The 14450-nt window shown below is 40.7% G+C and overlaps 2 protein-coding genes across 3 annotated transcripts in view; both read left to right on the top strand.

Annotated features, from left to right (window-relative positions):
• The window catches only part of BUB1B (BUB1 mitotic checkpoint serine/threonine kinase B), a 63169-nt gene extending 58594 nt beyond the window's left edge, over positions 1-4575 (top strand). Inside the window, exons 20-22 of the mRNA XM_011932718.1 lie at positions 809-1081; positions 1869-1975; positions 4016-4575. Coding sequence (XP_011788108.1) covers positions 809-1081; positions 1869-1975; positions 4016-4211 — 576 coding nt within the window. The 3' untranslated portion in view covers positions 4212-4575. The remainder of the gene's footprint in view (positions 1-808; positions 1082-1868; positions 1976-4015) is intronic.
• PAK6 (p21 protein (Cdc42/Rac)-activated kinase 6) overlaps positions 842-14450 on the top strand; it is a 61770-nt gene continuing 48161 nt past the window's right edge. For both annotated transcript variants that reach the window (XM_011932637.1, XM_011932636.1), the window contains exon 1: positions 842-1081. The gene's annotated coding sequence lies outside the window, so the exon portion shown is untranslated. The remainder of the gene's footprint in view (positions 1082-14450) is intronic.

The following is a 14450-nucleotide window of genomic DNA, read 5'->3' as shown; positions in this document are numbered from 1 at the left end:
TTTTTTAAATTATAGTATAGTTTAATGGTGGCCAAAAAAGGTTGGATCTTGTGCCAAGGGAAAATGGGAGCAATTGTCAATTTTAAAGTAAAATACATAGATCATTCTGTGCTGTGGAGGTACGTAATTGGAGTAGTTAAAGCCTGTATTTAGGAATATTGCACCAATATCAGGCGTTTGAGGGAACTAATTGAGAAAAACAGAGACAAAAGGAACACATGAAAACCCACTCATTTCATTTATAAACAGTTCCTATGTCTCCATGGAGAATAGCGTTATTAGGATAGATAAACCCAAGGAAAACAAAATTAATTGATAATTAATTAGTATTATAAAGGTTTTTTTAAGTAAATAAGAACTGGAATTACGAATAAGAGTAAGATAAAATAGGTATTTTACAATATAGGTAGGACTTTATAAAACAGACTTGCATTGTTTTCCATTAAACTCTGGAAGGAAGAATCTGAACAATACCTGGAAAGCCTATCTGGAATAGTAAACAAGAAAGGCTATGACACCTATAAAATTTTAATTTCCTCCATCATAATTCCTGTCAGTGTATAAATCATTGCAATTGTATGTGTTAATGTGTACAGCACAGGGAAGAAGCCTGTGCTCTGCTTCCATACTTACTTTATCTAATATGGAAGCTTGATAAATGTTTAATGGTGGCCATGCATGGTGATTGAAATATACTTTGTGTCACCAAACTGGTGACATTCCTTCCGCATTGGGTGGACATTGCCACTACTGTGAGTCTTACAGGTGCATTTTCAAAATTAACCACTGGAGGGAGTTGTCGGCATAGCTAAGATGTACTCAAGGTACTTTTTTTTTTTTTAAAGAACAGCTATGCAGCTTCTTTCATGGCCTATTTTTATTATCTCCTTCTCTTAAATCTGGGCTCAGAATCCACGATCCCTATGACTGTAATGAGAACAATCAAGCTTTGAAGATAGTGGACTTTTCCTACAGTGTTGACCTTAGGGTACAGCTAGATGTTTTTACCCTCAGCGGCTTTCGGACTGTACAGATCCTGGAAGGACAAAAGATCCTGGCTAACTGTTCTTCTCCCTACCAGGTAAGTGTAAAACAAGCCTGAGCAAATATGGAGAGGGTTTCTTAATCTCTTTATTATCTAGATAAGCTATAAAAGCTAGTGTTTACTGATATTGACTCTCCCAGAATAGATGACCTAGTTTTCAAATATCACCAAGTCAAGTAAAATGTAACATTTTTGTGTTACAGCATTGAAGAATATACACATACACGTGCAAACACATGACTAACTGTAACCAAGTGCCAGGGCCATTCCTACTGCCTACCACCCATGTAATCTTTTATAAGTCATTTTCTGTGATCTTCTCTGTAAAAAAGGGATAACAGTCTCTGCTGTGTGTTTATCAGAATTGTTGTGAGGAGTAAATGAAGTAATGTATATAAAAAGAACATTAGCACAAACGTAAGTCTTTTGTATGGTGGCGTTACATGCAGAAATTCCTTCTAACTTAGCTTTAGACATAAGACATTTGCTGATTGAATATGTAGCACAAACCTGAACTAATCATGTGGACCCCATTTAGGTCACAGTTGGAGTTCATGCAAACTCAGTAGGTCTACAGATTTGAATGTGATAGTCCAAATATTTCATCTTTTGTTCTTAAGGAGAACTCCTAGAGTTGGCTCTATTGATCATTTCTTTGGAGAGCCTCTCCCTTTACTGTAAGGGTGAGGAACAGTCTACTAAAATGTATGTCATAAAATAAACTTAGTTAAGCACTGTAATACCTTTCAACTTCCTACCGAAATAAGCTGCCATGGTAGAGGCAGAGAATTATTTTAGCTGATGGTGCTTTTTGTGATTTCAGGTAGACCTGTTTGGTATAGCAGATTTAGCACATTTACTATTGTTCAAGGAACACCTACAGGTCTTCTGGGATGGGTCCTTCTGGAAACTTAGCCAAAATATTTCTGAGTAAGTATTGATGAATTTCAGGGCCTCTGCCCGTCCCTGTAATTTTCTGTTTCTCTTGGGTGCTTTGGCACCCTGCTTTGGCAGCCTTAGTTTTTTTAATCCAAATGCCATGATTCCAGTAGTTTCAGCGAGTTTTCATTAGAGCATCAGCAGAGCGTCTAGTGCAGGATAAAGGAACTGCTCATTAAAAATAAGATTCAAAACTATTCAGACTTCAGGACCTCATTCTGAATGTAGCTGTATCTTCCAGACTACAGCTATAGTATGGAAGCTTCCCTGTTTAGATATGTGAAAATAAACGTTTCATGAGAATAATTTTCTAACCAATTGGTGTTAGCCTTTAATTCCTATTTATTTATTTATTTATTTATTGAGGTAGAGTCTCGCTGTGTTGCCCAGGCTGGAGTACAGTGGCACAATCTCAGCTCACTGCAACCTCTGCCTCCCAGGTTCAAGCGATTCTCCTGCCTCAGCCTCCTGTGTAGCTGGGATTACAGGCGTGCGCCACCATGCCTAGCTAATTTTTGTATTTTTAGTAGAGATGGGGTTTCACCATGTTGGCCAGGATGGTCTCGAACTCCTGACCTCGTGATCCACCCGCTTCAGCCTCCCAAAGTGCTAGGATTACAGATGTGAGCCACTGTGCCTAGCCTAAATTCCTTTTTAATAACGATTATTACCAAAAGTTAATAAGCATCTCTTGAAAAGACTTACATTTCTAAACTATATGCTAATTTTAGGCTATTATTTATTTAATAAGTGGATAGAACCAAACCAGATAACTGAATCTCCTGGTGAAGAAGTAAATGATCTCTTAATAAGCGCTGCTTGGTCTCAGAACCTTAGTACTCCCTCAAGCCTGCTCATATATTAAGTCAGCCGAGCATGGTGGCTCACACCTGTAATCCCAGCACTTTGGGAGGCTGAGGCAGATCACCTGAGGTCAGGAGTTTGAGAGCAGCCTGGGCAACATGGTGAAACCCCGTCTCTACTCAAAATACAAGAAAATTAGCTGGGTGTGGTGGCCCATCCCTGTAATCTTAGCTACTTGGGAAGCTCAGGCACAAGAATCACTTGACCCTGAGAACCCGGGAGGCAGAGGTTGCAGTGAGCTGAGATCGTGCCACTGCACTCCAGCCTGGTCAACAGAGTGAGATCTCTGTCTAAAAAAAAAACAAAAACAAACAACTTAATTGTCTATGTTCCATTTTAGCTTAGCTTAGCAAATAAGTTCCCAGCATAAGTTTGCCAGTCTGTCACCTACTGTTATATTCTTTGGTTAAAAAAAAAAAATCCGTGTTGAAGATTTAATGCTCCTTCTCTATTTTCCTCTTTGAATAATTGAATTGTAGTTTTCTCTTTATTTAATTCAGAACTTGGCCAGTGTTATCTCTTACATGTACTTTTTAAAATAGGCGTGAAATACAATGTAAGACATATAAGATGGATATAGGCATGTCCACTTGGCTATGGTCCAGACAGGTCTGGCTAACACAAGCAGAAACAAGTAGGGTCAGTTGGGGTTTCCTAACAGCCCTGCCTTATCTAATAAGGGAAGTTTCTCTGATCAAAAGAAAATAATAATAAGCAAAGGTACAAACATATTAAGCAGTAGTTACTTTAGTCAAGCTTACAATTCTCAGAGAATTGTAAAGATGATCCACTACTTGGGTGGGAGAAAGGAGCTGTAGCCTTTTTGATGACCTAGACTCTAGGAAAGTTGGAAAAAATAAAATTCCTTTTTCTTCTATTTGTAGAAGAAAAGTGCTATGCCTTAGTACACAGAGGAAATTTATAGATTTAGATGAGAGAACTTCTTTCCCTTTATGTGCATTGTATCTTGGCTTTTCCCACTATGGTAGCCCTTTTTTGTAGTTCTTCCCTGGGCTTTCAAAGGACTATTTGAATGATCTCTAACCCTAGAGTTCTAGGTATTACCTTACACCATTTTGGTGCATAAATGTACCACTGAGTTAAACTAAAAGGAATTATAATTTTCATATGCCTAATCTTGATGGAAATGGTTTTATATATTTTTAGGCTAAAAGATGGTGAATTGTGGAATAAATTCTTTGTGCGGATTCTGAATGCCAATGATGAGGCCACAGTGTCTGTTCTGAGGGAGCTTGCAGCAGAAATGAATGGGGTTTTTGACACTACATTCCAAAGTCACCTGAACAAAGCCTTATGGAAGGTAGGGAAGTTAACTAGTCCTGGGGCTTTGCTCTTTCAGTGAGCTAGGCAGTGAAATCTCACAGATTCCTGCCTCAGAGCAATGGTTATATTGTGGAACACTGAAACTGTATATGCTGTAATTTAATTTAGGACACATTTAGATGCACTACCATTGCTTTTCTGCTTTTTGGTAGAGGTATATTTCCAAGTAACTGACATTTTTTACACAGTGATATGCTTACTCATGGCCTTGTCTAACTTTTAAGAAGAACTATTTTATTCTAAACAGGCTCATTACAAATGGTTACCTTGTTATTTAACCCATTTGTCTCTACTTTTCCCTGTACTTTTTTCATTTGTAATTTGTAAAACATTCTCTTACGATCACCATGTATTTTGTAAATAATAAAATAGTATCTGTTAAATTTGTGCTTCTAACATGTCATGTAGTTTTTGCAAACTAAAATAACAAATGGCTTAATTTTGCAGAGAGGGTCTATTTTGCCATGGAAATTTATATATCCTAGACTTAGAATTGTTGCAATAGGGTTGTGATGAGACAGAATAGCCAACTACTTCTTTAGGTGGGTCTGACCTTCAAATAAGTGGTCTAGACTGAAAAGTAGGTAAGATGATATGCATAAGTCCAAATTTCCTTCAATTTCAAGTGGCATGATTGTATATGTGGCTTATGTTTTAATGTTTTCACTTTTTTGGAGACAGGATGTCCTCTGTTGCCCAGGCTATCACCTTGCCTTTCCAGACTCTGGCAATTTTCCTACCTCAGCCTTCCAAGTAGTTGGGAGCACAGGCTCACACCACCACATCTGGCTAATATTTTGTACTTTTGTAGAGATGGGGTTTCACCACATTGCCCAGGCTGGTCTCGAACTCCCGGGCTCAAGTGATCTGCCCACCTCGGCCTCCCAAAGTGCTGAGATTAGAGGCGTGAGCCACCATGCCCAGCCCTAAAGCTTTCACTTTTATCCACCAAGCCCCTTGGTCTATTTATATGATCTAGTGGTGCTGCTACTGGGTCTCTTGATTAGGAATCTGACTGTTAGAAAATAAAAGCAAATGTGTTAAACAGGGTTTAGCAACCTTTCAGAAATGGAAAAATCACCATTCTATTACATGCAGAATGACTTGGAGAGGGCAAGGGTCAGTGAAAGAATAAAAGGAAATTTTGTTTGAAAGATTTGAGGAAGCAGGAGGTCAGAATAAAATGATAACTTTGAAGTATGAAGTAGTTCGGAAGAGAATAGGCCTAGATAAAGTACTGGACTCCCAAAAGGAAGCATGAATTACACCTGGCCTCAGGGATAGGGAAGAAAATTGGTAGAAAAAGGCAATGAAAATTATCCAACTATCAGCTGGGCACCGTGACTCATGCCTGTAATCCTAGCACTTTGGGAGGCCAAGGAGGGAGATTCACATGAGGCCAGGAGTTGGAGAGCTGCCTGGGTGACAAAGTGAGCCCCATCTCTACAAAAAATAAAAATAAATATAAATTAGTTGGGTGCGGTCGCACATGCCTGTATTCCTAGCTACTTGGGAAGCTGAGGCGAAAAGATTGCTTGAGCCTGGGAGTTCAAGGTTTAGTGAGTATGATTGCGCCATTGTACTCTTGCTCTGGGCGACAGAACAAGACCCTGCCTCTTAACAAAAAAAGGAAAGAAAATTATCTAATAATTTCATATCTAAATATCAAAATTATCTAATGTTCCTCCATGCTAGTGCCTTATTTTTTTTTTTTTACTTTAATTGTCACTGTTACTGCTCTAAGATTGCTGGAAAGCAAAAAATCCTATGTATGTCTCAACTAAAAATATTTAAGAATATATAGTTGAAGCATTGCAATATGACTTGGATCTGAAAGATAATCAACTTAGAAATATTTGCTCTTAACCAAAATACAGCTCTCCAAACATTCTCACATTTGCTTCCCATACTGATGATGTAAAATGATATATCTGTATCTTTTACATAATCAAGCCCCTCTCCTCTCTGCTCTCCTCATTTCTCAGTTCACTGTGTTGACACATGAAGTTATTACTTTGAGACTGGACAGTAAATTTAGATTTATTCTTAATATAGGCTTAGCTACTATCTAGTGAATTCTTTAGCAACCTTGACAGCAGGGTGCTGTGTAAGTAAAGCTTTGTTTCTGAAAGTAGGCTGTGAGGAAAGGGAGGAGAATCTGAGGAAGCTACTTTGTTAGAGAACTTGCATCTGTTTTGCCAACCTTCCTTGCATTCCAATCTCCTGCAACCCTAGCTCTTCTTTGTAGAGAGGAGAAAAGGCACCTGACCAATTAGGACTTACAATGTCTTAGGTTTTCTGTTTGCCTGAGCATAAAACCACAAAGTGAGATCCTTTCCATTTACCTTGTATTTTATGCTTATTTGTCTTGGAAGAAGGAAGCATTTCCTTTTTGGCAGAAGTTTCAAATGGTTCTTATTTCTTGTCTCACTAAGGCAGTAATAGTGTGGTGATGGACCTGGTTAGGTAGTGAGGGACAGCTGAAAAGGCAGGAGTTTTACTTTTGTTTGGAAAGAGACCACATAACATATAGCATCTCTCCATTCACACAGTGTTTGTACACCCACCAATAGTGCTCTAACTGATGCCAAACCTGAACCTGGAAATAAAAAGATTTTCCTGGAGCAGTAGGATTTCAGACTGTTGGTTGAGCTTATTATCTCAAGGTAGATAAGAAAGCCTTTGAGAAGGTAGGCACAAGGCTGTTTGAAATAACTCATTGGTGTCTTTAAGCTGAAGCCTTTAAGCAAAGACAGCAAAGAAGTGCTTTTCTGTTGCATCTGAAAATGAGGAATTCTTCCAACTGCACCAGTTCTTTCTAATGTGCCAAAATTAGCTTCTAATTTGGCTCCTAAAATTAAGGTTTCCCTAGTGAGGAAAATGCATTTTAAAAAATTTTTTTTGTGGCCGGGTGCGGTGGCTCAAGCCTGTAATCCCAGCACTTTGGGAGGCCAAGGCAGGCGGATCACGAGGTCAGAAGATTGAGACCATCCTGGCTAACACGGTGAAACCCCGTCTCTACTAAAAATGCAAAAAATTACCCGGGCGTGGTGGCGGGCACCTATAGTCCCAGCTACTTCGGAGGCTGAGGCAGGAGAATGGCATGAACCCAGGAGGCGGAGCTTGCAGTGAGCCAAGATCGCCCCACTGCACTCCAGCCTGGGCGACTGAGTGAGACTCCGTCTCAAAAAAAAAAATTTTTTTTTGTAATACCTTAACAGGGTCCTTGGTTCTACCAGAGACATAAGAAGCTATGAATATTTAATAGGACAAAGATGGCATTTTAAGTCAGTATGTGAAAAGATTATTTAATAACTGGTGTTAAAACTGTGGATTAGGCTGAGTGCGGTGGCTCACACCTGTCATCCCAACACTTTGGGAGGCTGAGGCGGGCGGATCACCCGAGGTCAAGAGTTCGTGACCAGCCTGGCCAACATGGTGGAACCCCATCTCCACTAAAAATACAAAATTAGCCATGTGTGGTGTCGCGTGCCTATAATCCCAGCTACTTGAGAGGCTGAGGCAGGAGAATTGCTTGAACCCAGGAGGTGGAGGTTGCAGTTAGCCAATATCATGCCATTGTACTCCAGCCTAGGCAACAAGAGTGAAACTCTGTCTCAAAAAAAAGAAAGAAAGAAAGGAAATCCACAATGGAGTAAAGCTTGAACTCTATCCCCAGTGCCACTACTAGTTCATATAGCACCTTTGTGCAAATTAGAAAAGGCCCCTTCCTCTCGTGGATTCAGTACCTCCCAATGCACCATAGCTTGACTGAATTTCAGTCCCCACTTACGCCCTCAGCCTGGTACCTTTGTGCAGCAAATACACTGTGCGGTCTTATGCATTGATCTTGCCTGTTTCACTGCTTATCCCCAAAATAATTTTGGAGAAATCAGAAATTTTAATCAAAATTCAATGTAATAGATGGTTTTGCAATCTTTTGCCTGTGTGACATAAAAGCAAGATATAAACAAGAAGATTGCTATTACTAGAGTAGATAAAAAAAATTAAATATAGCAGGGCCACCTATCCTCCCCTCCAAAAAAATTAAAACACCATAAATTCAAACTAGGAACATTTACTGGCAACAAATATTTACATCTTTTTTTTGCCTTGACCCAGGGATCTTGCTCTGTCGCCCAGGCTGCAATGCAGTGGTGAAATCAATCTCCTGGTTTTGAGCCTCCCAAGTAGCTGGGAGTGTCGGTGCACACCACCACACCTTGCTAATTTTTTTTATCTTTAGTAGAGACAAAGTCTTGCTGTGTTGTCCAGGCTTGCATCGACTTTCATCTGGTCTCATGACTCATCTCTATTGTTCGTACCCACCTCCAGCCAAATCAGAACCCTCCAAAGATTTTACCATGGCCTTTAAGACCCTACCCTATCTGACCCCACTCTTTCTCTGACCTCCTCCCTGACTCCCCTCTTCCTCACACACACTGCTGTAGTCAGCCTCCTTGCTGCTTCTCAAATGTGCCAACTAATTTCCCTCTCCCTCTCTTTAAAGCCTTTTGGCTTTAAAGGCCAGATGTTTTTTGGCAGAAAAAACATTTCTGCCTGAAAGTTTTTTCCTTGATCTTCAGGTAAATTACTCCCTTTCTTCCTTTCAGGTAGGTGTCTTCTCAAATCTCCACTCTATCAGAGAGGCTGTCCCTGACCATTCTGTACCCTATACAGAATAGCATCCCATCCCACATACACTGCTATCACTTTCTATCCCTTTTTACCCTCCTTTATTTTTTTTCTATAGCACCTGTCACCGCCTCGTGCGTGTGTCTGTGTTGTGTGTATGCGTGTATACATACACTTTTTTTCTTTATCTTTCTACTAGAATTTGAACTCCTTAAGGGCAGGGATTTTCTTTGTTTCCTGTTTGCACAGTCTAGAACAGTACCTGAACGAATACAACTGTTTTACCTAAAGTACAAAAAACTCTTAAAAATAAAAAATTGAAAACCAAAAGAAACAGGCAAAGGACATGAACAATCCACTAAAACATTTTAATGGCTCATATACATGAGATGTTCATTCCTAACTAAATAAAATGCAAAATATGAGAAATTGTCATTCACTCTAAATGGCTGAAAATTGCATTTGTAAGGATGATAAGAAACAGGCACTCATATGTTATTAATTGGGATGCAAATTGGTACATTATTAGAAGTTGATTTGGCAAAATTCACTTCAATATTCCCTTTAGCTGAGAAATTTTTCTGAGAATTTATCTCACAAAAGCATTGACACAGGAGCTCAGAGAAAGCACTGTTTCTAACACTTGTCCTGTCCGCTTCCAACACTCGACAGTCCCCAGAGGGATAATCCACGTGACAGACCCCAGGAAGGTAGTCCTGGCACTAGTGCAGAGGCACTGGTAGACCATCTCTGCAGGCTTCAGGGTGCCTCGCCATTGGCAGGGAACATGCTTCCAATTTGCCATGAGCCCTTGTAGATGGCAGAACCTGAGCTAGGCAGACATTTTCAGCCTACGTAGGGAAAAAAGCTGTGGGGAAAAGGTGATTGCCTTTCGTGGGAAGAGTATGGGAGTGGAGAGAGGAAAGAATGAAGGCTCTTACTTTTCAATTTGTACATTTATAAGCATTTTGAATTTTCGGACCATGTACATGAATCGCTTTTTTAAAAAATGTACTGGGTTAATCTAGGCTAAGAAATTATAGGCCGTGTTTTTGTCATCTTTTCCCTCCTCTATGTTATAAAAAATAAGCCTTGTTAAATGTTCGTTTTTTAAAAAACCTTTGACATTGGAAAGCTTTATTATCTAAACATGAAAGCAACGTTGATATGGAATTCAAATGAGAGTAAAAATAATTTTAAATCATTGAAGATAATATATCTGAGCTTTTATTTTTAGTATATGAAAATTCATGTTTAAATGTTTTATAATGTTCTATTAGAGATATGGTTTGTAAAATTACCATCTTCCTACTATTACAACTTCCTGTGTCTGTGAACAAAGTATAAAATTATATAAAATCCAACTATTTTCAACACAAAATACATTTTTTATGGCTTTCATATAAAAACTTGGGTTTTCACAAAGTGACGTATGTTTAAGAAAAGAACAAACAGTGATGAACTTAGGCTACACTTCTGTAGACATGTGCTTTGTTCCCTCAAAGCATATTACTTCCGATAATCTTGCTCCTTAGAGGCTTGTGTGACCAACCTTCGGCTTATGAGCAGTGTTGTCCTGTAAATTCATGTTAGGCTTTCCACAGGAAACTGTGGCTGTCCCGCCAAACTGCTAGTTTTTAAGCCCCTTGTGAGCAGGGGACTATGTGTCTATTAATTTTATATACTCCCAGAAATGAGCACATGGTTCTTAAAAATAAGTAGTGAATTAAAATATTGGAAAGGAGGAGCTACAAGTTCAGAAAGTAGTTACATTGGAGCCTTGGTGAGAGGGAAAAATATCTGAATGAGGATCTAGGTGTAGCTGAAAGTGTAATCTCACTTTCATTTTTAGTATGCCAGTTTATACATGTTTCTTTAACATGTAATAATTGACTGCTGACCTTACATTGCAATATACTTCACCGTCCTGTTTACACCTTTTTAAATTAAATGTTATTTTCACAAGTATATTCCACCAAAATGTGTACTGTATTTCCTATTAAATTGCATCAGTCTTGAAATTAAAGTGAGGATGGCATTTCATGAAAACAAATACCAATTAAAATCTGTGGACAAAAAGATAGATATGCATTTTATTTGTTTTCTTTTTAAAAACTTTTTTTTTTTTTTTGGCATTTTAAAGCCTAGCTGGCTCCCCATACCCCGCACTCTCCCACCAAGAATTGGGGTTTCACCATGTTGCCCAGGCTGGTCTTGAACTCCTGAGCTCAAGCAGTTCACCCACCTTGGCCTCCCAAAATGCTGGGACTACAGGCATGAGCCACTACCCTGGCCCTTACTTGTTTCCTTTTGCATTTTAAAACAAAATTGAAAAATCTGATAACCCTAGAACAAAATGATCAGTTTAAAAAGATGACACGCATGAATCTTCAATGATATTTTCTCATTCAAGGAAATGATAGCTAAGGGTGAATGAGTGTGCAGTGAGTCCAGAGTCCCAGCGAGTCAAGGGGGTCAGGCTGGCAGAAATATGAGCGAGACAGAGTAGACAAAAGCTAACTAGCATGACCAGGAGGGACCTTTTCAGATCAAGTGTACTCCATCACTGAACAGATATAAAGGCCATTGCTCAGGACTCACTCAGACTGGCATGTTCAATATCCTAGCATATGGACCAGTGGTCAAGGTTCCATGGTATAGGCCTTTGGGGGCAGCTGCATAGCTCCTCCCTGTATCATTCCTCTGTGACATTTTATTATGAATTGCCTTGGACTTGTCTATATGTATGGCCTTACCTCTCCAACTCACATGAGTTTGTTGGGGGCAAGTTCTCTTTTTTTTTTTTTCGAGATGGAGTTTCACTCTTGTTGCCGAGGCTGGAGTGTAGTGGCAAAATCTCAGCTCACTGCAACCTCCGCCTTCCGGGTTCAAGCGGTTCTCCTGCCTCAGCCTCCTGAGTAGCTGGGGTTACAGGTGCCCACCACCACACCCAGCTAATTTTGTATTTTTAGTAGAGACGGGGTTTCTCCACGTTGGTCAGGCTGGTCTTGAACTCCTGACCTCAGGTGACCTGCCCCCGTCAGCCTCCCAAAGTGCTGGGATGACAGGCGTGAGCCACTGCGCCCAGCTGGCAAGTTCTCTTTTTATGCCCTGGTCAGGATTTCAATATAGTGCTCACATTATAAGGGGTCGACTTTACAGGCCCAAGGTCTGCTTAGAACCTTCTCAGCATTGAGATGGCGCTCTGCCTATGGTACCAAACCAAACACTAGCATGGTGGCTAGAATTTCTGCCTTTACCCAAAATATCTGGACTTGAATCCTAGCTGTTTAGCACTGGACAAGTTACTTCACCTCTCTGAACCAGTGTCATCTATAAAATGAGGATAACTGAAGTGCCTACTTTACGGAGTATTGAGAACTGAAGCTTTTAAGTACACACACTTGTAGATGTTTGTATTGATTTAGTTCTAATGGTCTAAGGTTCTCTGGAAACCTCTCAAGTAATTTGAGATCTCCGCTGGTTGATCTCAGCTGGTTGGAGCCTTACTATCTTTTGACTTAATATACACAGTAAGGCCGGGCGCGGTGGCTCAAGCCTGTAATCCCAGCACTTTGGGAGGCCGAGACGGGCGGATCATGAGGTCAGGAGATCGAGACCATCCTGGCTAACACGGTGAAACCCCCGTCTCTACTAAAAAATACAAAAATCTAGCTGGGCGAGGTGGCGGGCGCCTGTAGTCCCAGCTACTCGGGAGGCTGAGGCAGGAGAATGGCGGGAACCCGGGAGGTGGAGGGAGACAAGATCATGCCATTGCGCTCCAGCCTGGGCAGCAAGAGCAAAATTCCGTGTAAACAAAAATTAAATATATATACACACAGTATAGCTAAACCTGTAATATAATAAAGTGAAAGAAATGCAGTATTCTGTAATTTAAAGATATGGGAAAATTAGTTGTTTCCATTAGGATAAGTTTCAGGGAACCAAATATTTGTACTTAAAGAGATAGTCGTTAAGATCAGCTACATACCAAGGTATCAGGAAAGTCCCTCCAGTCCCCATTCTCATTCCACAAGGCCATTTCAGCCCAAAGGACCTCTGGCTTGCAGCTGGGCTGCTTCTGTGCCATGTTCAGAGCTCAGAGATCTTTAAAAGACTGTCTTGGGTCCTGTTTGCTCCGAGGTACTAGGCAGGGTCTTGCTGCCCACCAGCCACTTACAGGTGCATCTCAGTCTTCCCCTCCCAACCAGGAGAAATGGCTTTCTAGCATAGGGGCATGGCCTACTGATCCCATTTAAGGCATCTAGTCCCTTCCTGAGACTCTCTTGTTGCTAGAGCATCTAGCCACACAACAGTGTTGTGGTCAACAGTGAACCTCATATCTGTGGTCCCATAAGATATAATACCATAATTTTACTGTACCTTTTCTGTTTAAATATGTTTACTTTTTATTTTTATTATTTTTTGAGAGTGTCTCACTCTGTTGCAGGCTGGAGTGTGGTGACATGATCAGAGCTCACTTCAGCTCCATTTTCTAGGCTTCAGCGATTCTCCCACCTAAGTCTCCCAAGTAGCTGGGACTACAGGTGTGTGCTACCACACCTGGCTAATTTTCTTTTTTTTAAATTAGAGACAGTGTCTCACAGTGTTGCCCAGGCTGGTCTCAAACTCCTAAACTCAAGGGATCCTCCCACCTCAGCCTCCCAAAATGCTGGTGTTACAGGTGTGGGCAACTGCCTGCAGCCTAAATGTGTTTAGATACACAGATGCGTACCTTTGTGTCACAGCTGCCTACAGTATTCAGTACAGTAACATGCTGTGCAGGTTTGTGGCCTAGGGGCAATAGCCTGCACCATATAGCCTAGGTGTGCAGTAGGTTTATACCATCTAAGTTTGTGTAACTACACTCTGATGTTTGCATGATAAAACTACCTAACAATGCATTTCTCAGAATGTATCTCTATCATTAAGCTAGTATCTGTCATTAAGCAACGCCTGACTATATTTCTATTTTATGCTCTGCTATATCCCTCACCTGAGCCAATGAATAAAAGGTGATCACTTGCTTAATAGGAAAAAGGAAAGGGGAAATAATAGGAAGCCCTGTGAACTCAATTCAGGAACTGGAAAACCTGGGCTCAACAGCTACTTGATCTGGTTAGGTCACTGGCTTTGCTTGCCCATCTAAACTAGTACTGATGGCTCCTACCTCAAAGGGTTCTTATGAGAATGAACACAAGACAGTAGGTGAGCATGGAAGTTCCCTGACTTAGAGCGAGCAGTGATTCGTGTCTGTCTCCCCAGCATCCAGCCCAGGGCAAGGCACATGGGAGGCAGTAGGAGCTGGTGCAAACCACTGGTGAATCTAAGCCACTGTTGAGAGAGATGCCTGACATTCTTATTCACTCCGGCCTGCAGCTGCAACCTGTTGACTCCCGTTTTACTCTTTGTTGAACACAGAAATGTGTTCATTTTTGCCCTCCAGGACAGCAAATAATATCTTGGAATGTGGCAAAAAAGATAAGCCCCTAGGGTCAGGCGCGGTAGCTCACACCTGTAATCCCAGCACTTTTGGAGGCCGAGACAGGCAGATCACCTGAGGTCAGGAGTTCAAGACCCACCTGACCAACATGGAGAAACCCCGTCTCTACTAAAAATACAA

The sequence above is a fragment of the Colobus angolensis genome, unplaced genomic scaffold (assembly GCF_000951035.1).
Source record: "Colobus angolensis palliatus isolate OR3802 unplaced genomic scaffold, Cang.pa_1.0 Scaffold97, whole genome shotgun sequence".
In the NCBI taxonomy this organism is placed as follows: Eukaryota; Metazoa; Chordata; class Mammalia; order Primates; family Cercopithecidae; genus Colobus; species Colobus angolensis.
The sequence above is the reverse complement of the archived record's forward strand: the minus strand, read 5'-3'. Positions and strand labels throughout refer to the sequence as shown.